This window comes from Stenella coeruleoalba, assembly GCF_951394435.1.
Source record: "Stenella coeruleoalba genome assembly, chromosome: 2".
Taxonomy (NCBI): domain Eukaryota; kingdom Metazoa; phylum Chordata; class Mammalia; order Artiodactyla; family Delphinidae; genus Stenella; species Stenella coeruleoalba.
The window spans coordinates 102652514-102678954 of NC_137147.1; the positions used below are offsets into that span (position 1 = coordinate 102652514).

The 26441-nt window shown below is 38.2% G+C and overlaps 1 protein-coding gene and 1 long non-coding RNA gene across 19 annotated transcripts in view; one reads left to right on the forward strand and one right to left on the reverse strand.

Annotated features, from left to right (window-relative positions):
- Positions 1 to 4674, forward strand: part of LOC307182632 — a 38647-nt gene extending 33973 nt beyond the window's left edge. The window contains exon 3 of the long non-coding RNA XR_013827222.1: positions 4632 to 4674. This is a non-coding gene — a long non-coding RNA (uncharacterized lncRNA). The remainder of the gene's footprint in view (positions 1 to 4631) is intronic.
- The window catches only part of ZMYND11 (zinc finger MYND-type containing 11), a 135783-nt gene that overhangs the window by 14095 nt on the left and 95247 nt on the right, over positions 1 to 26441 (reverse strand). For 14 of the 18 annotated variants that reach the window (XM_079914033.1, XM_079914029.1, XM_079914039.1 and 11 more), the window contains 10 exons: positions 14244 to 14321; positions 13693 to 13785; positions 11917 to 12004; positions 11314 to 11369; positions 10092 to 10169; positions 9116 to 9234; positions 4757 to 4964; positions 4303 to 4371; positions 3235 to 3507; positions 2732 to 2917 (listed from right to left, as the gene is read on the reverse strand). In XM_079914033.1, the coding sequence (XP_079770159.1) occupies positions 2732 to 2917; positions 3235 to 3507; positions 4303 to 4371; positions 4757 to 4964; positions 9116 to 9234; positions 10092 to 10169; positions 11314 to 11369; positions 11917 to 12004; positions 13693 to 13785; positions 14244 to 14321 (1248 nt within the window). The remainder of the gene's footprint in view (positions 1 to 2731; positions 2918 to 3234; positions 3508 to 4302; positions 4372 to 4756; positions 4965 to 9115; positions 9235 to 10091; positions 10170 to 11313; positions 11370 to 11916; positions 12005 to 13692; positions 13786 to 14243; positions 14322 to 26441) is intronic. The other 4 variants (XM_079914031.1, XM_079914027.1, XM_079914040.1 and 1 more) reach the window with 2 other exon arrangements.

Here is a 26441-nt window from a genome sequence, read left to right on the forward strand (position 1 = left end):
TACTGAACGTAAGGTAGATAGCTAGTGGGAAGCAGCCGCATGGCACAGGGAGATCGGCTCGGTGCTTCGTGACTGCCTGGAGGGGTGGTATAGGGAGGGTGGGAGGGAGGGAGATGTAAGAGGGAAGAGATATGGGAACATATGTATATGTATAACTGATTCACTTTGTTATAAAGCAGAAACTAACACACCATTGTAAAGCAATTATACTCCAATAAAGATGTAAAAAACAAACCAAAAAAAACAGACACATAGATTAATGGAATAGAGAGCCCAGAAATAAACCTATGCAAACATGGTCTATTAATTTATGACAAAGAAGCCAAGAGTATACAATGAGGAAAGGATAGTCTCTTCAGTGAGTGGTATTGAGAAAACTTGGGCAATGACGTGCAAAAGAATGAAACTGGACCGCTATCTTACACCATACACAAAAATGAACTCAAAATAGATTAAAGACTTTAACGCAAGACCTGAAACCATAAAACTCCTAGAAGAAAATATAGGGGGTAAGCTCCTGGACATTGGTCTCGGCAATGATTTTTTTGTTTGACACCAAAAGCAAAGGCCACAGAAGTAAAAACAAAAAGTGGGGCTACATCAAACTAAAAAGCTTCCGCACATCAAAGAGAACCATCAACAAAATAAAACGGCAACCTTGGAATAGGAAAAAATATTTGCAAACCACATATCCCATAAGAGATTAATATCCAAAATACATAAAGAACTCATACAACTCAGTGGAAAAAAAAAACTCCCAGTAACCCAATCAAAAAATAGGCAGAGAGGTGGCGCAGTGGTTGAGGGTCCGCCTGCCGATGCAGGGGACACGGGTTCGTGCCCCGGTCCGGGAAGATCCCACATGCCACGGAGCGGCTGGGCCAGTGAGTCATGGCCGCTGAGCCTGCGCGTCCGGAGCCTGTGCTCTGCAACAGGAGAGGCTGTAACAGTGAGAGGCCCGCGTACCACAAAAAAAAAAAAAAAAAGGCAGAGGACCTGAATTGATATTTTTCCAAGGAAGATATACAAATGGCCAATAGATACATAAAAACAGCTCAACATCACCAATCACCAGGGAAATGCTAATCAGTATCAGTGATATATCACCTCACACCTGTTAGAATGGCCATCATAAAAAAAGACAAGTGTTGGTGAGGATTTGGAGAAAAGGGAACTCTTGTGCACTGTTGGTGGGAATGTAAACTGGTGCAGCCATGATGGAAAATAGTATGGAGGTTCCTCAAAAAGTTAAAAATAAAACTACCATACTATCCAGCAATACCATTTCTGGGTATTTACCCAAAGGAAATGAAAACAGGGTATCGAAAAGATAGCTGTGCTCCAACGTTCACTGAAGCATATTCACAATAGCCAAGATCTCTATATACAACCTACATGTCCATCAGTGGATGAACAGATTAAGGAAAACGTAGTGTGATGTATGTATATATACTACTACACTCACACACACACATACACACACTGGAAGGTTATTCAGCCACAAGTTAGGAAGGAAATGCTGCCCTTTGGGACAACATGGATGGGCTTCAAGGGTATTATGCTAAGTAAAATAAGTCAAATATCGCATGGTATCATTTATATGTGGAATCAAATAGGTATAATAATTCAGCTATTTCATCAATGGTAAAATGTTATAAAAAGCAGTATTATAATTCTTTTCTTTAGCCACCTCTTCCCATTTCCTTGATTCATGAGTAAACTTATGGGAACTTCCCCTTATAAGTCTAGTGTCTACTTTCTAGCTTTCTCTCATCTTTGCATGAAGACAGAATTACAGACATGGTGTTGGGGCATTCTGCTTGATAAGATCTTGAGCACACCTTAATAATTCGATCTAGTGATATTTATATTTCATCATTCATCTGTTTTTCCTTCTAAGTTATCTTCATATATTCTTCTAAGTTATATCTGTTTCTCTTTTCCTTCTTGTCAAATCTTCATCAAAAATTTTAAAATGTTTATTTTCCCTCATGAAACATTTACATATATTTAAAGACTCTTTTCAGAATGTAGTCTGGATCAAATGAAGAATCACAAAACTTCATACAGTAATTCATCAAAATTAAAAGCAAGCTATGAGCTTTTGGGAACAAAACTTTGTTCACATAGCTCAGTCATTTGGCAGAGAAACATCTGTATGCTCAGAAGCTGCTGATCTGAGCGGAAGATAGGAGTCACAAACAGGACATAAAAAATGAACATTTGTCAGTTTTTCAGTTAAGTTAGAGACCCGTGAGATGTTACTATCATAAAGTAAATGTAATCGATTTCTTTACTAGAATCTAATGTATAAATGTTAAGTGCAGTAAAATCTGAAAATCCTTAGTTTGCTATTACGATACTTACATTTACAATTTTACAAGTTAGATATTACCTGTCAGGAGTTACCAGCAAAAGTCAGGGCCAGCCCACTTATCAAAATAAAATACTTGCATAGATGGAAAAGTTATATAAATCAGTTATACTAAATATGTTATGCCCCAAAGTATCATAATCTCAATTTAACAAAATAATCCTGAGCAATACTCAGTAATGTGGGATCTGGAGTTTTAAAAAAATTTTTTTAGTTAATTAAAGTTGACAATTTCACATCAGAACTTATTTCAGGAGTAATTTTTGCATATGCCATATATATCTTTCTGAATTAATTTTCATCATACCTATGGTATATTTTTTAGAAATCAGATTCTAAGAAAATAGTGGTATTTACCCACTGCTTCTTCTTGGTCTGAGAAATTAGTTGTTTGTGCTGGGTTGCTAGCTTCTTGATTTCTTCTACAAATTCTTCTTTACACTTTTCCTTTACTTGCTTACATTTTCTGTCTATCTCACCCTGCATATTTGCTACAGCTTTATTTACAGCTTGTCTTTTTTCTTCTTCCATTTCAGAACGCAGCTGAAATGAAAAAAAAAGTTAACCCACAATATGTCAGCTCATAATTTACACAGACCATTAAGCAAAACCTTAATACATAGTTTCTACTTAACTGATGTACCTCTTCCCTTTATTTCATTAAGGGCTATAAAATATTTTAGATGAGAAAAGTGCTACTGTTAATTAAAATATTATAAAAAGATATTTTATTATAGTCCTATTAAAAAGCAGCTACCTGGTTGATGCCTCAGTGACAGAAGCTAAACCACAATAGGAAGACTATTCACTTATCCTGCCCAGACGTCTGAAGGCAACACTGGCAGTGGAGGCTGCGTTACCTTTTCTAGAGCTTCTCGTACAACTCTTTCAGTTTCTCGCTTGTGATCAGACTTCATTCGGTCTTTAAAGTCATTGAAAATTTTGGTGTATTTGTCGTGGCACATGCTTTGACACACTCCGTCACTGGTGGTCTGGGTGCTTCGATGCAGCATTCTTGGTGAAGAGGCACTTAACTTCTTGGTCTGAGTTGATACAGAAACTTTTTCGATTGGCTGAGGCATCGTGGGGATTTCCTGGCTGGAACTTACTGCTTCTGTTTCAGGCTCTGGTTCCTAAAGGATAAGGAAAGTGCTATAGAATTCACTAGTTCAAGAGCAAGCTCTATTAGGAGAAAAGCAGAGTGATATACATAAATAGCCATATAAAAAACTGCAGTTCAAACACAATGTAAGAAAATGGAAAATTGTTTTGTGTATTTTACAATTAAAAATAAACTAATTTTTAAAAATTTAAAACACATGCAATTAGTAGGTACAATAATTCTAAACAGGAACGTCATTTACAATTACATATCAATATTGTTTTTTCTTTTCAAAACAGACTAAACAAAAAAATTTGTCGTACAAAATCATTATCAATTTATAGTCAACTTCTTTGGTTTAGATTCTTTAACAAATACCCTAAACCACTTCTCACTGAATATCTGGTAGGATTTTGCCCATATTTACACCTGATTTTAAAATATGCATGGATTATATAATTTTAAAAGGCTGAGCTCAGCCATAGTTTCCTCCAGTTTTTAAATGTTGGCCTCATTGATTTGTTGGATAAACACTTTGTTTTTTATTAGTACTATGATAAGATATCAGAGTTCTAGAAAATACAGCAAAGTGCCCTCCCACTTAGCCAGCCGTCGTCACTGCTGTTTAACTGGTAAGGAGACTTGCAGCTCCCGTGTGTTACTCTATGACGGGAACAGTGGGAAGACTGGGTCCATCTTGGTTGCTACAGGTTGACTGACGGCAATGCTTTTCGCAAGGACCTGTGAGGAGCACTGCCTTGATCACAACTGTGAAAATATTTCCTGTTTCAATTGCCACCTGGACACTGCAAGGCAGGCAACTTACTTCTTTTTTGGGTTCCACACTTTGATTACGTCGTCCTTTCTTTGTTCTCGGTTCTTGAGTGACCTTTAGCTGTGGGCATCATAAAAGTAACAGCACATTATTCCCGACACTATGAAACACTTCTCTGCTGCTAAGACTAGCCAGGGAACCACAGGTCAGGGGTGAGCACTTGTTCCCTTTCGCATTAGCTCTTTCAGGACCATGTGGTTGGCACTCACAGAATGATTCTTCTGGGCCGAGGGCTTGAAAGAGCTAATATGCTGGTAGAGTCAGGATCAGGGTTGGTGGTGGCTTCCCTGTATTGGAACTGTTTCTGGTTTCTTTCGCAGAGCACTTTACAAATGTTACACGAAAGGAAGAAGAAAGTCAGAATCTGCTCATTCCAGTGAGGAGTGTGCGCTGACACCTGCACATTCAGAACAAGAACCGACAGGCTCTCACTGGCGCCTCTCACCTGCTCATTACTGGTAGAGGAGATGCTGGATTCTGCCTCCTCCTCCCCTCGGTCCTCATTCTTAGACTTCCAAAACCTCCCTTCACGAAGGAAGCGCTGATGCAGCTCCAGCTCATCACAGGCCTTCTTCCAGCCCATACTGCGCTTAACATGCAGCCGGTGAACGTTGACTGTGATGTCCTGTATGTTTTCAGAAGGAATCCAGGCCCTGTGAACAACATTGAAAGGGATGCTTAGAAATTTCCAAAATGGGAGGGACTTCCCTGGCCGTCCAGTGGTTGAGACTTGGCCTTCCAACACACGGGGAGCTAAGATTCCACATGCCTCGTGGCCAAAAACCCAAAACATAAAACAGAAGCAATATTTTAACAAATTCGATAAAGACTTTAAAAATGGTCCACATCAAAAAAAAAAGAAGAAATTTCCAAAATGGTAGAAACTCTACCAATTGTAAAATACAATTTGTGGCTTGAATAAAAACTCTTACCAAGTAGAAAATAGGTGAAGTGACACGTGTTTTTCACAGTCATCAAGGCAAAGTTCTCAGAATGGGAGTGATTCACAGCTCTTTTTAAAATGTACAATATCTCATTGTTTTGAATACTGTAAATTATTCAAAATCTAGCTATTTGCATGTTAGAACTATAGAATCATTTGTAAATGCCCAGAAATTTTCATGAGACACTTACATACAAACAACTATTATCTAGTAAGTCATCACATCCCTATTCATCAGATGAACCATGACCAACAAATGGAAAACCGTTTGTATCATTCAGCAACCAAGTACTCAACTGCGAACACATAAGTTGATCTAAAACTACATTTGGTTCTATTGGGAAGAATGCTAGAAATTTAAGAAAATTTTCCTGGGTGCTAATTGCTTGACTGGACTTAAATTAGTATCCAACTCAACCAGGGCTTACCATGTGCCAGTGGAAGGCACCACAAAGCATACAGTGCATGGGACCTATGACTGACTGTTCCCACCTCATTTGACAGCTGGCAGAGGTGCTGCCAAAATGGGGTTAAGGAAAGCTATTAGCAGCTGGAACCCAGTGAGGGTCCTCACTGCGCCTAATTTATTAGGTTGGCACTTCTATATACATTGCCACTGCCTTTAACTGAGAAACAATGATAAAACAGTGCAGCACAGAGTTGAGGTGACTCTGGGGTACTCTGGAGAGGAAGAGGGTTTCATTTGGCTGTGAGTGGTCACAGGTTTCATTTGGGCTCCATCTTGAAGGAGGAGTAAGATTTAAACAGGGGACCATATGAGGGAAGGACTTCTAGGCAGAAGGGATGTCACAAATGAAATAAGAAAATATAAGGACATGTGAGCCACAGTTAGTATGACATTTTCTAGAGCACAGGGTACAAGCTGGGATCCAGCACTATGAATATACAGATTTGCTCTTTTCAGTCTTATTAGGAGTTTCAGAAATACTAGACCTATGACTGTTCTGAAGGGATCTTACTGAATCCCGGCACATATGCCTAAAGCCAAAAATGTAGACTTCTAATTTGCTTGTACAAACTAAGCTGTTTGCTTTAGAATTTAAAAGCACATTTTAAATATATAATAATCCATAGTTATATGGTAATGGTAACTGAAATTGTTAAATTTGAACTTATTTATAAATATTACATTAACAGTATCATCTGACAGTGCTTTATTAGAAACCAAAGTAAACTACACTTTGAAAAAGAGTGCAAATAAAATTTTGCTTGTGGAAGAGTTCCTTACCATTAGATCTTGTATTTATATTATATTTACTCTTTCAGTCAACAAACATTTATTGAGCACCTATTACATACCAGTCAATCAATAAAAGTTAAAACACTTTTTAAAACCAGTATGTTTTTTGAGAGAGATTTCTGTTATAAGCAGTGCTGACTACCTGGAATCAACTTGTGACCTAGGAGAGAATCTTATCCCCTTGGATATATTTAGTCTATTGAATCTATTTAATCTATTGAATTTATTGAATTTATTCATTTATCTACTACCAGCTGGAACCCAGTGAGGGTCCTCACTGTGCCTAATTATTAGGTTGGCACTTCTACATACATGGCCACTGCCTTTAATCTACTGAATTTAATCTACTGATTTAATCAACTGAATCTATTCTTAACATGAGACTTACATCTCAATGCAATTCATAAAAACATTCCTATTCTCTCTTAATCATCTCCATTATTGTAGATAATCAGATTTCAGTTTTAAAGAGTATCACTGAGCATGCAATCTGACCTACACTAAAAATAAAAGGCAAACGGCACCCCACAATTTTACAGTAAGTTTAATAAAAAGAGGTAAAATCGAATCTGGCTATACCTACACATCTGTCAATCCGGAATTCTCTGAATATATGCACAATAAAATGGCTCAGTGATATGATGGCAAATGAACCCAAAATGTCCCCTTTCTTTCTTCCCTGTGCCATTGCTCCCTCCAACTACAGGCAGCAGAAGATTTAGCCCTGCTGACAGTCAGACCCTATCAGCTACTTTTTTTCCTCTGACAGGAAGAACCCTGCATACCCTATGAAAACCCTGCCTGTACTTACCAGGACCACAGGCATCTGCTCCCTGAACATTACAACCTGCTCAGGGTTCAGGGTCTAGGGAGGGAGCAGCATGTTCTGGTGTGAGCATACAGAGGGACTAGTCCAAAATCATTTATTTGCTTAAATTTTTTTTCTCCCACCTAAGTGTAGAGACATGATAAAATGGCTAAAGAATATTTATTGTATTTATTCATAGTGATCTCTGCATAACAATGTGGTATTTAATGCCACTGAATGGCACACTAAAAAATGTTTACAATAGTTTTAAAAAAGTATTTACTAATGAAAACTTGTAGCTGGGGGCCCTTATAGGCCATCTCTTCTTGGTATATAACATGTTGCTTAAGTAATTAAAACTATTATTTTTATAGAGTTCATTTTTTAATATATCAATTATTCTAACATGATAGAGTATCATTTTTAAGGTATGTCCCCATCATTCACTTGAAATATCTTGCTGCTATATTGTAACCAGGAAAAGCAAATGAAAAAGATTCATAATAAAACTGTATTTATAGTAAAATTGTAGATCTTTTATTTTCTAAAATAAAGTCCTTAGAGTCCCATCTGTCCATAATTTTTTTAGATAAAATCTTCCAAGAAATTAGAAGTCTGGGGGAAGAAGACTCTGGAAATGTAATTTTCTGTTTTAATTCCCTCTTCAGATGACAAACTTACTCTAAGGACCCAAGTAAATCAGCTCAATTATTCTTTTAAAATATTTTCTGCACAGTATATACTGAATGATATAAAACAAACTCATATTATTAATAAAATACCACTCATGGTTGAAGATACTATAAAGTTGTTTTAAAATTAGTGAAAAAAGAAAATATAGGAAAATTCTGATTATCAGATTGTTCTCATCTAGTAGTATGTTTTTTAAAAATAACTGAATTCTTCATTTTTCTAAATTAACTGTTTATTTAATGAAATTCAAAAAACTAAGTCAAATTTTTCCCTCATGTACATTCTTAGATCATAACATCGACACTCTCCTGTACTCCTGAGTTGATTATTTTTGTCTATGGCTTTGACAGAACCTTGAAAGTACGGTTGAAACTACCGTAATGATATTACAATTCTATGAAATGAACACATCCTGAGAAACCTTCCACTTAACTCCTAATATGGATTCAATCCCACCATTAACACGCTTCTGAACTCAACAGTCAGCTATTGAAACTGTCCTGTTTAGTAACCATTATCTGAAATACACCTAGAAATACCATGTATAGAAAGCACTGTTAGGTGCCCAGTCAAGTTATGTGCTGATTTGTTTTTTAATTTAAAATACACTTCAGGGCTTCCCTGGTGGCACAGTGGTTAAGAATCCACCTGCCAACGCAGGGGACACGGGCTCAAGCCCTGGTCCGGGAAGGTCCCACATGCCGGGGAGCAACTGAGCCCGTGCACCATAACTACTGAGCCCACATGCCATAACTACTGAGCCCACATGCCACAACTACTGAGCCCGTGAGCCACAACTACTGAAGCCTGCACGCCTAGAGCCTGTGCTCTGCAACAAGAGAAGCCACCGCAATGAGAAGCCCATGCACCGAAACAAAGAGTAGCCCCTGCTCGCTGCAACTAGAGAAAGCCTGCGCACAGCAACAAAGACCCAACGCAGCCAAAAATAAATAAATACAATAAATAAATTCATAAAAAAATAAAATGAAATACAGTTCACACAGTTTCTAATGGCAAAGCCCACAGAGCACTGGTAAAGCAGGACTGGGCGCCCCCCACGACTCCTGGAGGCCCAGGGGTGATGCTGCACATGATTTACCTCTGGTGGTGGTGACCGAAGAAGCGGACGTCAACCTGATTGTCCTCTTTCTGCATGACTTTGGCCGGCCAGAATCCAAAACCTTTCATTTTAGCCCAAACCAGTTCATGATTAGGTATCTGGAAATAAAATGTTTTACCTTGTCATACTACTTTTAAAGTATTAAATACAAGAATATCATTAATACTGAACTACTCAGTCAAGCATAATCCATGATTTTGAAAATATTTTTTTTCTAACTCCTAAGCACACAGAATTTACCCCCACCCCAGGATTGACTGATTTTGCCTCCAAGAAAAACACCAAAAAAATTAAAATTTGCATAAGCAATGTGGACCTTCATTTCGCAGAAAAGACAGTGAAAAGAATCTCTTCATAGCCTGTGGCATCTGGAATGAAGCCAGCAGTGTAACAGTGGCAAACAGAACACCCTAACTTTGCTTCATGAAATACAGTCCAACCCTGGGAGCCTATAAGAAATGGGAGAATTTTAGGCCTTCCTCCCGATCTATCAAGTCGGAGATGCAAACTTTAATGAGACCCTCAAGTGACTGAGGAGCACACCAATATCTCGGAGAATAGGGGCTCTCAGGCAGGCTCTTACACCATGGCCAGCGGTGGGCGACTGCCCCTGGAACACTCCTTGAAATCATGCCGTTTTAGGGGAAATCACACAGCTGTAAGTATATATAAAGACTTAGATTTCTTGTGAGAGAATGAGAGGAAAAGCAAATTTTTACTTTATGTATTAAGGGATTCAATGTTTATTCCTACTCTTGAGGGTCCTCATTTTAAAGTCAGAAATGGATACTGATCCCAAGTTGTTTCCTCCATGTTTCAGTTTTTATACTCATTAAAACCATACATACTATGACACAAAGAAAAATATTTAGAAGGATTATAATCTTCAAGCAAATTGGAAATAAGACATCAGACACTTAAGAGGTTAAAAAAAAAATCTCAAAATTTTACATACACAAGGATAGCAGAACCAATTGTCAGGACGAGCATTTGATAAATAGAAGCAATTCTTGCAAAGTTGTAATTCATCCAGCTGAAGAAGAAAATCAACTATTTAGCCTACATAAAATACACACATGCATAAAACTATATAAAATAGATCCATGCAAATTAACATTCTCTTTCATGTATACAGTCTCCAGGTTTGTTCCTTAAGCTTAAAATTCTAATTTTCCAATGAATAATACCAGAAGAGCCTGCCACTTTCTTCTTGGAACCTCCCGAAGGTCCCAGATTGCACTTGGAATAGAGGACAGATTCCTTAGGGGACCACTGCATCTGACCTCTGCTTCCCCAGCCTCACTGATACCTTTCCAGTTCAGCACTCAGATTAAAGGCTATTTCCTCAGAAATGTCTCTTGATCTACCCATATAAAATATCCGCTACCAATAAAAGCAGTCCCTACTTTGCCTCATTCTCTTAGTGTTATTTTCTTTCATAACATTTTTTTATAACTTGTAAAGAAACCTATTTTGTCTGTCCTTTTCTTGAGTCTCCCTCTTCAGAATACAACTGTATGAGCAGGAAGCCAGCATCCTGATCCCCATTTTATTCCTCCTAACACAGCACATAGTAGACACTCAATAAACATGTTTAACGAATTTTTAAAAAGTCATATGTGAAATGGAATCAAGAAACAAAACTTTTTATATAAATTGAGATGCTTTTGCAAAGATAGTATGGTTATAGATGAGTGTTTCAAATAAGAAAGACCACCCAAAAAATCCTTCCCTAAATATATATTTCATTTATTGTATAAATATGCATGCTGTTGTTTGGATGCTTTTTTGCCTGTGTAGTGTAGTAAGAACTCAAATTTGAACCTTTCATTCGCAGAGGGTAATGTTTATTGAGTGCCTGCCCAGTGCAGCACATTTACATGTAGTTATATAACTAATACTCTTTAGGGTAATTAAAGAGGAGAGAACAAAGTTTCCTTTTCTTCTAACTAGTAGAAGTTACTTAGTAACTAAATCTAACTCCCAGGATTTCTCTGAAAATAGTTCTGCCAGAATTCTTCCCCTTCTGTTTGCGTTATTTCCCATGTATGTCATACATGGACATAAAATTATATTTAAAGAAAATGGCAAAATTAAAATGTACATATCAGAGTGGAATTCTGAAATAGATTAATGTGGAATATAGCAAGAGTTTAGTTATTAGGCATGGATAGTACCTCATGACATGTGTCTTTATAGAGCATCCTTGCTATGTCAGCTTGCTCACTGTCTGCTGTAATTAAAGACAGGTATCTATTACCAGTGATCTAGAAACACAAGACTATCAAAATTAATACAGCCATTTAAATTTTCTTTCATTTTTAACAAAAGTGGACACATACCATTTAAAACAAAAAATGTATATTTAAAATAAAATTAAGGCAGTAAAAGAAAACGCTATCAGCAGCTTTAATTTTATATCCAATGTAACATAATACTCTAGGTACAGAGGGACCTCTTTCATTACTTTTGAATGAGGGGATATTAATGCAGAAAATCAAAAGCAATCAAAGTGCTTATAAAAAGCCTTTCAACTAAGTTTATATATAAAACTATGAATATTACTTAGTGTAACTAGAGTTCTGCTTTTGGCCAGTCAATTCTATAAGCTATAACTCCATTACCAAATATTTTTAAGTTTAAACCCTAACATTATTACTTACAGATCATTCAGGTATTGTTTTAATGTAATATTTTATATAAGATATTTTTCAACATGGAATGTAAATGGTATGAATTTTAAAAAACTATACAAAAGAAAAAAACAAAAAATATTCAACCTCCATAGAAAATCACTGTGTTGTGGAGAAGCAATTGAGCATCAGCTTTGAACTCTTCGTAACTTCGGTACTTCCCTTCGTTCACTTTCTGCAGAGGGAAAACAACAAAATGGCAAAGGGTTAATGGTGAAAACACCTGTCAGCATTACAGCGTTAGAGTGTAGGAAACAGGCAAATTTTCCAGAATGGCATTACGACTACTCCTGTGTCCCATGGTACTGACAGAATGTGCGTAAAAGAAACCCACAACTCCGTCTGCAGTTAGACTATTACAGGATGGTGAAGTGTGCAGAGCCAACATCCTGCAGCCACGTTGTCCCCGATATTTATTTACTAGTATGAACTCTGCAGCGTGAACACCTCATTCTGTAATTAAAAAAGCTGCTGCTAAGCACTGTAAATAACGAAAGCTTTGGTCAGTGGGGTTGATGAGACCCTAACTACATATCTACTATTTTTATAACTCAAGAGAATAAAAATTGAAAGAAGAAAGAGCTGTTAGCCTCTGTGACAGTTTACCGTTATCACAAAGAAGATACGGTTGTAATTCTGAATTGGGATTAGGTGCTGATGTATAAACAATTTTAAAGTCCTAGGAGGTCCTATATGCACCAAGGCAAATGATGGTTCTGTCTGGCATCAAGGGTCACAGGGCACTTTTATGAATATTGATATCTGAACTCCACCCTGAACTTCTCATGGCCTTGGGCTCGCAGGTGCTCAGGCCTTGGCATTGTGCAGCGCTCCCAGGCTACCTGCCTATACCCAGGTGGGGACAACCGCACCCCACAGTCCCCAAGCACCATCATAGCTCGTATTTTGGTCTGGACTGTAAGCTCCTGAAAGCATGAAAATCATGTCTTCCTCTTCATTTTCTTTATGGTGCTTCCGCTCATGGTCAGCACTTGCTAACAAGGCACCATCAGCCCAGCCAGTGTGCTCCATGGACCCAACAGGATCAGATTGCAGAACGTGGGGAGGGGCCACACAGGGAGAGGGCAGGAAGGGCAGCTGAGTTCTTCATTGTTCTCAGAGGCTCCGAGTTAGGAAAAGAGGCTATGCCTGAAGCCACACAATCTAGGGGTAGGAGGTAAAATTTAAATTGCTCGTTTTTATGAACAACCTTCATTTATCCCTTTCTTCCACTGAAATAATACACCTTCATTCTTCCTCAGCTATTAAGCAGATTAAGAAAGGAGTAAGATGATTTTAAATTATTCCTATGGTCTCCCTATTATGGCCAACCATAAGATTTTAAAACTTCAAAACGATACATAGGTACAGAATTAATAAATCTGCAAAGCTAATTGGAAACAGGTCAAAGTGTTCACTGCATTTTACTGCAATTTGTAATTAAATATTAACAAACCCATTAACAATCCTCAGCTAGAGTAGGTAAAAATAAGAACTTCATTAAAGAAGGATAAAGTTTTCTAGTTAAAACTGTTTTGTTCGAGTGCATGTCATTGTGTTTCCCAAGATCCTAGATCAGTTCTATGTTCTAATCTTTCCTTGAGAGAAACTCCTAAGTACTGCTTCTGAAACTAGGAAACCACATCCACATGTTAATTACATCTGGAACATTACACTGACCAGGCTACAATACATTTTCTTTAAGCAGCAAGTGTCAAGAATCAACAGGCTGCTGAAAACCAAGCCTCTTAAAAGATGACCCCTAAAGAGCACTAGAGGGAGTGCATGCCATTCACAAGGGCAGCTGCTCAGGCAGGAGGGCGGCAGGTGCACGACCAGGGCTGTGCTGTCAGGGAGCTTTACCTCCTGAATGGCAGGGACGTCGACCGCCGAGTGCACCAGCCGCCGGTACATGGGGTGTTTGTTGTCCTTCCCCTTTTTATTAAGGTCAATAGCCTGAAAGGTCATGAGACACATCAGTTTAAACGTGGCTAGAGAGAGGGGTAAAACATCAATTTCTAAACAACAAGTACTTTAGAACTTAATGAAAAATGTACATGCACTATAGTTTAATGTGGCATTCCTTAAGGTTTGAATAGAAAGAACAGTTATTTTGGAAAATTCAATTTCATTTTAAACACTAATTATCAATGAATATGTTCATTCTGATAAATGGAATTTTAAAATATATATGTTTCTAATCTAATACAGCTAAAGAAATGCCTGAGTTGAAAACAAAGACAAAACAAATTTAAAAGCCTTTTATAGAACTATTTACTGCACAAAAGAAACGGGACAGCAGTGGTTTCCACCCCTCATACTGCTCTATTCCTTATCAGTCACTAACTTTTAAGGAGTAAGCCAGAGTGAAATATATTCTGGGCGATTCTGAGAGCCCCCCTTACAGGACTCACCCTCTCTTTCATGCGGGAGACGATGAACCTCAGGTACGTACTCATCTCCTGCTTGTTCGTATTTTTCTTCTTGATGCTCTGTTGAAGATAGAAAAGGCCAAGATAAAATCTGATCATTTATAAGTCTATATTCTTGTAAAAGATGTCTCTTATATAAAAGATTATAGTGTGCAAAGATTTTCTTAAAAGATGTACTATTTCCAACATTATCTGATGCCGAGAAATCTTCAAAATTTGCATACCAAAAACAGCATTTAACAAGGTAAGAATCGGAAAATATTATACTGTCCCTGACATAATAACTTAGAGAACTATGCATTTTTTTCTTTTCTTGATGTTTAAAACTTCAACCAATTTTCAGATGAAAAGAAATAATAACAATAATGATATAATAATGATATAATGTAGAATCACTTATTTTATTAAAAAAAATTAATGGCTGAAATCCTTTAGGGAATATTTTAAAATAGCAATATTGAATGGTGAATTTCAACATAACATTATTCTCTGTTAAAAAGATTATTAAATGTCTGTGTCACAAAGGAATTACATACACTGCAGCACACACATCTACATAACTATTCTAAAGTGTCACAGATCTCTTCAGTAATAACTCCAATTCCTGTTAGTCTTGCCTAAAAGCTAATTAGGTTCCTTAATTTATCTCTCAGAAAATTAACTTTACATGAAGAAAAAAAGACAGGATTTTTTAACTTTTATGTCATTTCTAGACAGCTAGGAAACAAGGACCAATGTTCCCGTTTCCCTAGTCAAGGTTAATATACCATGACAGACACTGGACCATAAGTAGACTGCACTGCAGAGGACTGAGTAGGTTTGGGCCACTATTTAATAGACGCTTTAACTTTTTCAGGCCGCTACATTATGAGTCTCTACCCAGTGGTATTATTACTTACTCCCAAAAGAATTTTATACACAGGAAGTCATCTCAATATCCTAAGTACAATGGAAGAAGGAGCAAAACTTTCTCATGTAAATGAGAAACCTTAGCTATGGCTTAAGCAAACTGATTATACATACACAACATTAAAATATCTGCATAACAAGTGGAAAACTGTTTTCTGAGCTGGAGACTTACTTTCATACACTTCATGCTTGACATGATCCCCTCCCTTCCTCCTCACCTGGATTCTTTGGCAATGCAGTCAGTGCTCTCCTTACTCAGCTTTATTCTATGACCTGTGCAGTTTTATTATGGAGCAGTTTTTCTCAACCCCGGCCATACCTCAGATACACTGGTGGACTCCCATAAAATGCAGCTGGGCTCCACCCCTGAGCATCTGAATTGGAATTTCTAAGGGAAAGTTCATTCATTCACTGTTAGTTCCTCAGGTGGTTGTGACATCTGGCCAAGACCAAGTACCAATGGTGTAGATGTGGAGTTTAAAATGCAATGACATTTCCTGAACCCCAGGTTTTATAATCTCTGGGGAAAGGGACTTTGATGTAGCTTGTAAATTCTCATTTTAAACAAAATCCCCAGTGAGTCCCAGGCACACAAACACATGAGAACTATTAACGGCTCCCTCCTGTAAGCCAGAGTAAAACAGTGGATCTGAAACACAATCAGCTATTAATGCTTTTGTGTAAACATTCTTGCTAGCACGGCCATCCCTCCAAGCACTGCTTTCTATACTAAACAGCTTGATGAGCTATTGGATATAGGGAAGAAAGGGTAAGAAGGCCAAGAAGGCTTTTTCCTCACCTCCTGGGAAACCTATATTCCCTTAAAAAGAGAGGAGAATAAAAACAAATGCTTCCAGGGAGTTTCCTGGTGGCCTAATGGCTAGGATTCCGGGCTTTCACTGCCGTGGCCCGGGTTCAGTCCGTGGTTGGGGAACTGAGATCCTGCAAGCCGCATGGCATGGCCAAAAACAGACAGACAAAAAAGCCAAATGCTTCCAACTACATGCTCTATCATGCCAACTTGGAAATATTTTGGGAGGACTACCAACACTGCAGATCCCAAATATCATTCTGGTCATTAAATCATACAACTGTGTATAAATTCAGGTATAACAGCAACCTACATCAGATTAGAAGTCTTGTAATACTATCTGTGGGGTCATGGTTCTTTTAATAGGTAACATATTATTCAGGTGAAATATACAACCAGCACTGTATGTAGTGCTGAAATATTACTTTAATGCTCACTAAAAATTGTGCCAAACTAAGCAGGGTGGGAACACTCTCCCCTCTGGGTCTCCCATTGAACACCTCGAGCTCAACCAGGCAATGAGTGCTCTTGAAGCCGATGTCCACTAGTGCTGGGACGTCTGCAGTCACTTGAGAGGCGACGGTGGGGATGGGTGCTCACTGCATCCCCTGCAACATGGCTGCCCTGTCTCCAGGGCTGCTGTGTATTCTACACATGCACGGTAATATTTTTTCTCATTTCTGCACTCTCAACATCAACCTATGAAGTACTTCACTGTTAGTTAGAATCCAACTCCTTTTGGTTTTAGAGCCTTAGAAAATAAAGCAATTCAATGTTTCTCTGTGGGTGAAATTTATGCAGTGCTAGAATCAGAATATCTCTACAGGCATACCTCGTTTTATTGCACTTCGCAGATACTGTGATTTTTACAAATTGAAGGTTTGTGGCAACCCTGCATTGAGCAAGTCTATTGGCGCCCTTTTTCCGACAGCATTCGCTCACTTAGTGTCACTAGGTCACATGTAGTAATTCTCATAGTATTTCAGACTTTTTCAATATTACTATATTATTATATTTGTTACAGTGATCTTTGATCAATGATCTTTGATGTTACTATTGTGAAACGATTATGACTCGCTGAAGGCTCAGACGATGGTTAGCATTTTTTAGCGATGAAGTACTTTTTAATTAAGGTATGTACCTTTTTTGACATAATGCTATTGCATACTTACTAGTTTAAACATAACTTCTATGTACATCCAGAAACCAACTAGTTTGTGCAACTAACTTGATTGTGATATTTGCTTTACCGCTGTGGTCTGGAACCAAATCTGCAATACCTCCGAGGTATGCCTGTATAGCTAAAATATCCTAACCAACTGGTTCGTTCTTTGAAATAAAAAAATATTGAAACTTTTTGAACAGTAGGGAAAACCCTATTTTACTTTGCTTAAGTTTAGGTAACTGTGCATTACATTGTTCATGTAATTCCCCTGTTTAAATGAAGGTCTATTTTCAGTTCGTATTTCCTTTCCATAGAGAATCTACAAAATACATGGGTATTACGTGCTCTCAGAATGCTTTTACTTTGGTTTCACCTGTTTAAACATTTCTCGATTAACTGCTAATTTAGCATAACCGTGTGCAGCCACATTTCTTTCTGGGAAGACTCCAAATGTACAGAGTTCAGGCCGAGGGCCTTAATTTTACAAAACTATATAATAAATGATAAATTAGAGGATAAAAATCTGATTTTGTATCATGTTTAAATTTGCTTAGAGTAAGGTGCTAAGAGTATCTCTCCTCTTCAGTGTGCAATTTAAAGTGGTGATATACGCTTAGGAAAGTGACTATATTTCAGCAAAATGTAAAAGGAAACAAGGGGGATGGATGACTTTCTGCGGCTAAATGGATGTGACCCACCCCCACCCTTCACAGCTCCAACTCTGGCAAAATATTACTACCTAGAAAGTCCCCTACACATTTTATAAAGTGCCACCCAGATTCAGGCAGCCCACTTCAGTGCTGATCACCTCTGGTTGTGCATTAGAACCGCCTGGGAAAGCCTTTAAAAAAACACCAATGTCCATTTATACAAAGTTCTGGAACAGGAACAACTTATCTGACGGACATTAATGACAGTGACGCCCATCTGGTATGGGGTGGGATTCAATGGTCATGTCGGTGGGACTTGGGTACACAGCTATGTGTGCATTTGTCTATTTCTCAAGTGGCATATTTAAGACTTGTGCAAATCACTGCAATGTAAATTTTACCTCCAAGGAAAAAGCCACCACTGTCTAGGTGCCACCCAGAGATGGTGCTGACACTGGTTTACAGAGGAGCCTGGGCACTGGCAGTCCTAACACCCCAGGTATTTCTCCCAGGCAGTCCCGACTGAGAACCACTGCACAGCAACATAAGAGAGGCTGTTTCCTTACACAAACACATGCAGTGGCCCAACTCACCTCTGCTGCTGTCCCAAGAAGAGTCAAGAGGCAAAGCTGCGAAGCTGGCTTCTAAAGTGACACCAGGTCTAGAAGCCGCTCTGTCTACTTGCTCACACTAACAGAAAGGCACCTCTCTTACGTTCCAACTATTTGTTGGTTCTCTTCAGTTAAGGTATTAGAAACTTCAATCATTCTGGCTGTATAGGAGTCACCAAAAGAAGTTTCCTATCCAAGGAGGATTATTTTTTTGAAAGCCTCTATGTTACTTGTTTATTTTTTTACTTGCTACCCAATACATCTTTTCTGGTGACAGATATGGGATTCTACTGAAGATGTAGGGCAAGAACTGAAGTGCGTGTGAACACTCCAGTTGGTAGGTGTATCCAGGAGGCTGGGGGAGCCCACTTCCCACACGTGCAGGCTGAGGCACTTGCTCAGAGAAGGGAAGCAAACAAAAGAGAAGACCCTGAACAGATGCAAAATCTCTTTCAACAATTTGTAGGGACGAAGCACTTGTTATAAGACGCTTTCACATTTGCTAAACTTGTGGGCTTTCTTTTTAACACTTTCTGGTTATGATTTAGAGAGTTGGCATTTCACAAAGGAAATCAACAGAGCACACAGCTCCGTCCAGGGCTGCACCCTAAGACTTCTAAGGACATCTTAGTTAGCATGTTGTGAGCTGCCTTATGTGACAGTCACAGCAGAGTTGGTGCCTGTCGGCCAAACCAGGACATTGGCGTGGCTTGGAAAAAGCCACTATAAGAGAAATGAAAGAGGTAGCTTCTAAGGTAAACACCATTCTGCTTGTAACATAACTAAGCAGATAGCTCTTGACAACAAGGTAAGAAAAAGAGAAAAATAGTGCTGTATAAAATCTGCAGATTATTTCAGATCCAATTCTTTCTCAGACTTTGAAGAACTGCTTTGCAGACCTCAGAACTCCTCAGTAAAGGCCTTTTCGTAAGAGTGACAGCTCAGGATCCACCAGAGTGAAGCCCAGTAAGTGTTGGTAACTGCCCATATCACCTGGCAGCATACAGGAGTGACTTTGGTCAATATCTACAAATAATAAAGAGCGAAACTTCCTACTACATGCCCAAAGTTGCTGCAACCATTGTTAGACAACAGAAATCACATGGCCAAAGCTGTGTTACAGAGGTGGATAAGACATCCACTAACCTAAGATGCACTTAGGTATATTACAGATAACCGAGGGGCTGCTTCCCTTTAAGGGAAAAATAACAGAAAATCTTGAATATCTTCTTGAGTAAGGAATTCTTAAGCCAGTTACAATAATTGCTGGATTATAGCAAATCAAATGAGTCTAGGTAGATACCACAAGACAAAACATGAATAAAGTAATTCAGCCACGCTCAGTGCCTTACAGTGTTTTTTGGCTGGAAGCAGGTAGGAACAAGTTTTGATCCTGTCAAGGTTTATCCACAGCTGATTATTGATAATGATGCCCAAGCACCATTATTTGAAGGAACATTCAGGACTGAATAGTCTGGAATTTTCAATGTGCCCTAGAAACATAGGGCACTTCAGTTGTAGAAACATATTTCAGCAGAGAATTAACTTCTGGAAATACCACTTCTATACACCAAGTATCCAAAAGAAAAAAAGAAGTGTAAAATCAGAAATCCAGGAGTCTTTTCCTCAGATAATATATCTGTGCTGCTCACCTCGCCAAATCCAAGCTCCCAAGTCTGTTATTAACAAGGGCTTCCCACTTTCTTGGGGATTCCCAACACCCAAAATGTTCTTCCCACAGCAGGCTGGACCAGAGGCAGGCAAACTTCTGTGAAGGGCCAGATGGTAACTATTTTAGGCTTTGAGGACATTCAGTTAGTGGCTGTCTCGACTACTCAGCCCTGCCATTGTGGTGAGAAGACAGCTATAAATAATGCATGCGTTCCACGAACAGGGCTGTGTTCCAATAAAGCGTGTAGATACTGAAATTTTAATTTCTTATAATCTTCACATGTCACAAAATATTATTTCTGTTTTTCTTCAACCATTTGAAAGTAGAAAACCCGCCCTCAGCTCATGAGCAGTACAAAAACAGGTGGTGGGCTTGATTTGGCCCATGGGTCGTAGTTTGCCAACCCCTGGACTATAAGTTCTATGACAGCAGGGTCCATGATGGTTTAGTTCAGTGTTCTTTTGCCAGGGCCTCGTACAGTATCAAATAGTAAATACTCAATAAATACTAGTTGAATTGAACTAATGGCAGTCATTACTAACCAACTTCACTGCCTACTAGAAAAAAACATTCCATGTAGTTGAACTCAACAATACAAGATCCTTCCAAAATGTGAAATACTTATTCACACCCAAGCTGTGTTAGCACATTCAAGCCACTATAAACCATTTTGTTAATGTACCATTTCAGTGTCAGATGACACCTAAACATGGCTGATGTCCTCTGACAATCAGAGGCTCACTGGATGTCAGTGAGCGTGCAGGACTCCTGAGCCCCAACCCCAAGGATGTGTTCTAGAGGCACATCCAGTAATTCGGCTACAGATGGTCTCTGGGGCTTACTGGAGAAACACCAGTCTGCATATAAATTACCTATATTGTCAGAGGAACCAGGAAGCTCCAAGCTCTCCTCCATAACTATCTGTAATCACAGAATAGAAATGAATCCCAATGAATTTTAGCTGCACATAAATTGCCTATGTTAAGGAAATCAGGGGCTCTGCAATATTCTCTATAACCACTTGTAATGCTGGAATACAAAGGAATCAAAGAATTTATAAGAAACCCAATATCTGAGATTTTAACAGTAGAGCTGGTCTGGTGGGAGTGGCCCCAAGCCCTACTATTTCTCCTCTGTACCACTGGGACCCCAGCAGCCCCTCAATGACAATCACTTTCTAGCACAGTCTTCTAAAAATATACCAATGTTCAGTCTTGTTCACCCCCAGTACTGACACACTGAAATTAAGTCTCCTCTACAAGAGCAGAAGAACAGAACACCACACCTGCTGCCAGCACCAGCGTAGGAACTTGGTTAAACACTTCTGCATTCGGAGTGCATGACTCGCTATAGCTCCATCCTACATCTCCCATGGTCAGTCCAGCAACAATCATTTGCACTTGAGTTTCTGGCACTAGTTTTTTGGTTTTTTTTTTTTTTAAACTTAAGTTAAAGAAACTTAAGTTTAAAAATCTCCCCTAGGCTGTCACAAATATGCCTTCTTACTCATAGGTAAAAGTTGAACTTGGAGGATAATTCAAACCACAAAGAACATGTTGAGGTGGATTCTTGGAGTGTGTTGGCTAACATGACTCTACTCCCAAGCACTCTCTACTTGAGAAGTTGCTCCTACTGAATCACTAATGCACAGGGTTTCCAGACTTCTTCATGGAGATTTACAAAACAGCACTGAATGCTACTTCAGCTGTATCTATATTTATTAATTTTAACAGAGTCAACTCTTTGCTCTCTGATTGAGGTTGGGAGGTTTTGACTAAGTTCAGATGATATAATCAGCTTTGTATCTGCCAGTCCAGGGTGATTTACCAACTATTAAAGTATAGTCTCAAATTAATTCCACAAGTCACACAACTGACTGGTATTGTGAAAACATGGAGTATTTCTATATCCACTACATCCACATAGAAATTGCTATAATAGTAGCTATAGAGAGAAGGGTGTTATGTTATTCTTGTTATGTCAGGAATTTTATCATTCAAAATTAAATTTACTTTTGGACATAACTTTAAGTTGTTTTGCAGCAGATTACAGGGATTTAAGAATAGGAAAGGGACATTCGAAAAAGTTCATAGAACACAGGTTGTGTCTCCTTGTTCCTTCCATCTTCTACCAACACTAGTCTTTAAAGAAAGAACAAGATTCAAAAGGCAGAGGGAGGACGGATTCTTCAATGGAGTAAACCTTTCCATTCTCTCTTCTGAAAATAACTTACATGTCTCTGTTTTGGGGTCGCGGAATGAGTATCATATGTTCTCTGCTTAATGAGGCTGACAACCAGCCAACATTACACTACCTACCTCCCCACTCCTTCCCCTACCTCCCCACTCCTACCTCTCCACCCCTTCCTCTCCGGCCTCATCACTGCAGAGACAATAAAAGGAAATTGTGCGCACTTTGTACATATTTTCAGTACATCAATACTGGGAACACTTATCTAGATTAAGTTGTAACCATCTTGATGTAGGAACCAGTCCAACTATTATCTCTTTAATCCCTTATAGCTAAAAATAAAAGATAAAGCTCAATTAACATTTTTTAAAAGCCACTAAAAAGATACATCTCAAGGACAAAATACACCCCAAACATTTCACACTCACATCCAACACCTTCTGACTGTAACTTGTTAAATTCATCATGGGGAGGCAATGCAGAAAGTATGGATTTTTTCTTTCTTGCTTGGCTCCAGGTAGTTTTATAAAGAGCTTATATAACAATACATGAGATTTTACAATTTTATATCCTAGATCCAATTTTAAAAATCCTTTATCAGGGCTTCTCTGGTGGCGCAGTGGTTGAGAGTCCGCCTGCCGATGCAGGGGACATGGGTTCGTGCCCTGGTCCGGGAAGATCCCACATGCTGCGGAGCGGCTGGGCCCGTGAGCCATGGCCGCTGAGCCTGCACGTCCGGAGCCTGTGCTCCGCAACGGGAGAGACCACAACAGTGAGAGGCCCACGTACCGCAAAAAAAAAATCCTTTATCAATGTTCCCATTACTTTTTCCTCTAGTAAAGCCAGGAATGAATACCAAAACTGCCTTACAAAGTAATTGGTTCAGACAAAGATCTTCTTAAAAATTAATTTTCTACTTTTGTGAGTATAAAAATAAGACCCCATTGTCTTTAAAAATTGTAAAAAAAATTTGATTAATGTTCATTCGTAGCTTTTAATACTATGATTGTCTACATTTTTAAAAAACGCTTCTTCTATTTTATTTAAAAATCAAATCTCTACTCCAGAATTGATAATATGTATCTTGAAGGTAAAAGTACTTACTTTCAGGGTGAAAATATTAATAAACTTCCCACATTAAAAAAGGAAGACTAATCAGAAAGCAAGAATACAGTTTCACAGTAGATACATAGAGTAAAGAATATACGTTCAAAATATTTTCGTTTCACATTTTGTCCTGTTTCACTCTGAACATTAAATGAGAATTCTCCTTAATTTTGAGATTTAAAAAAACTATACTGCCTACATACCCAAAAGAATGAAAAATGAATTCAGAAGTAAATTTCTATCTCCAGTTTCAAGAAATAGCTTTCATCAGGAGTCACAGTACAAATGACTCAAATATAACTTACCCAGAACTAAGTTAACAGTGACAAGTCAGTATGTACCCATGGTAACCTCCTAAATAGCAACTCAGTCTTGGTTTAGTTTTAGTAAACAGTTAAATTCCCTTGTTTTCAGTAGCTGTCTACCGAGTATACTCTACCCCATGTGAAAAAAATATATAGTACCTGGGGATTAACATCCAATCTAAAAGTTAATTTTAAATGCTTTCTATAGACTTCTTTCTGTATATATCTATTAAGTTGCCTGTAAAATAGACATCTTCATTCTAAATATTTTAAGGAGAAGCTGCAGTAGTAGGGAGATTTTAGGAATAATTCTTACTAGTGTAGCTCCCTTCCTCGGATCTCCTTAGATGGCCTACTAGTCAAGCATCAGAGACTCAGGCACTGCAAATTTGGGAGAGCTTTGCAGATTAGATGTAGAACCAAAGTATTCTTAAATAAGTAAAATTCTCCCATATAAATTCTTCTTCATTTTCGTATCTACATTTTCTTGTGTTTCTGTATTTTATTAGTAGGCTAAGTTGATTCACCATACATTTGTACATTAACACAAATTTTAAAGTTTGTGACCCTTAAACAGAGAAAAATACCATATGAAACATTTGTGGGCAGATGAGTATTTTATAGTTTTAAAGACATACTGGAATAATATATCCCCTATCCAATACTTTGAATGGTATTTTTTCTTTTGTGACTTAAGTTGATCCCTTCATATGTAAGTCACGACAAGTGCATCATAAATGGGATGTAAAGTGAATCAAAGATGTTAAGGATATAAATAGTAATACAACATTTTTATATTATAAGACAATTATAAAAGCCTAAGATATGGGTAAGGGAATAAGAGGTACAAACTACAATGCATAAAATAAATAAGCTACAAGGATATTTAGTACAACACAGGAAATATAGCCAATATTTATAATAACTAAATGGAATATAACTTCTAAAAATTGTGAATCACTACGTTGTACACCTGAAACACATAATATGTATGTCAACTATACCTCAATAAAAAAAAAAAAAATCTTTGGATGGATTTCACTGGAGCAGCACAGTGGACCAAATATGGAAAAGGAGGCAAGGAGGTCACTGCAGACTTCCCATTCTAGTACTTTCCATGGGAGCACAGTTCAGAGCCCTCCATTCTGCTCCCTAATGACAGATTTTAGTCCTAACATAAAATTTTCATTTATCTGAATTTGAAAGCAGTAACATGAATCTACAACTCCTTAAAGTTATAAAAACAAAATTCATTTATGTAAGGAACATGAACGTATTAAAAGAGGATGGAGGAAATAGGGACCTTTCAAAATACTATTGTCTCAGAATTGTTAGCCTGGAAAGTGCCAACTATTTTGTTTTGCTATACAGTTTCCCCTGCAGTTGATCTGATTTTTGGGAAGTACCAGCTTAATAGCAAACACAGCACTATCAAATATTGTAGCCATTGATCTGTGCACTATACATTACATTACACCACACTGTAACTTACACAGCCACAATGCAGTGCTTGCTGTACGATCTGCTGCGCAGAGGAGGGGCGGCAGGGCGCAAGCTGGTTTATAACCTTCCTTTAGAATTCTTCCAAGTCGTAACCATGGCTTGATGGGGAGAACAAATGCCAGGCCACTCATGAGGCTGACATTTTATACCAAAATGTTTCTCTTGGAGTACTACAGGCATTTAGATATGCAGTTATAACACTGCACTAATACAGTAAGTAGCCATAAGCCACATGTGCCAAACTGAAATCCAGTTCCTGGGTCTCCAAGCCACATTCAAGTACTCAACAGACACATGCCCAGTGGCTCCTGCCGGACAGCACAGAGAGAACACTTCCATGCCCATAGAAAGATCTACCAGATAGCTATGATCTAAAAGGCAACATGGCACCAACCTGGGGGGTGGTCTTAGGGTTTCCTGTAAGATGTCACCTTGCCCATGTATTAAAAAGCCCGAGTAGATATCATTCAAACAGTACCATGATGTCTACCAGCAGGGTTGGAGGCCAGCAAGTGTGCAGTGCGTGCATGCACGCACACACACATACATGTACATGCATAGCTGCACACACACGACACACAAATGCATACACACAACTCTGACATGCATACACACATTCACACACAGACATACATTGCATACACGTATGCTCACAGGCACACACGCACACACACACAGTCTTGTGCGCACACACACAGGCCTGCCTTCTGCAATTACGGCATCAAGGAAAAAATGACTGTAACCTGCAAACCATATAAATGAAAATGAAGGAATATTAAAATGAGATATCCATTTGGAGCCTATCAAATTGGTAACAAAAAGTTGGAGAATACTTTCAATGTTGGTATAAATGGGTATAATCTTCTGAAGGACAACTTGGTGATTCTTTTAATCACAAACTGAAATGTGCCTATCCTTTAAGAATTCCACTTCAATGAATTTATCCTGTGAAGGCAATCAAACAGAATTAGGTAGACATATGTAAATTAATTCTCTTTTTTAAAAATATAATTGACTACATTTTGTTTAGAAGATATATCCTTTAGGCAAATAAAATCTCTAAAGCAATTTTCACTTAAAAGTTATGGTTTTCTCTTTTTTCTGGAAAATTCATGGCTATTTCAGGAATATAAAATTCAAATATATCTAAATATAACAAAATATAAACTTCAGTTTCATACAGAAATAAATTATTATGAGCAGACTGCTCTTCCAGGTGTAAGGGGGGCACGATCCCAAACACGGTGGTACTGGTGT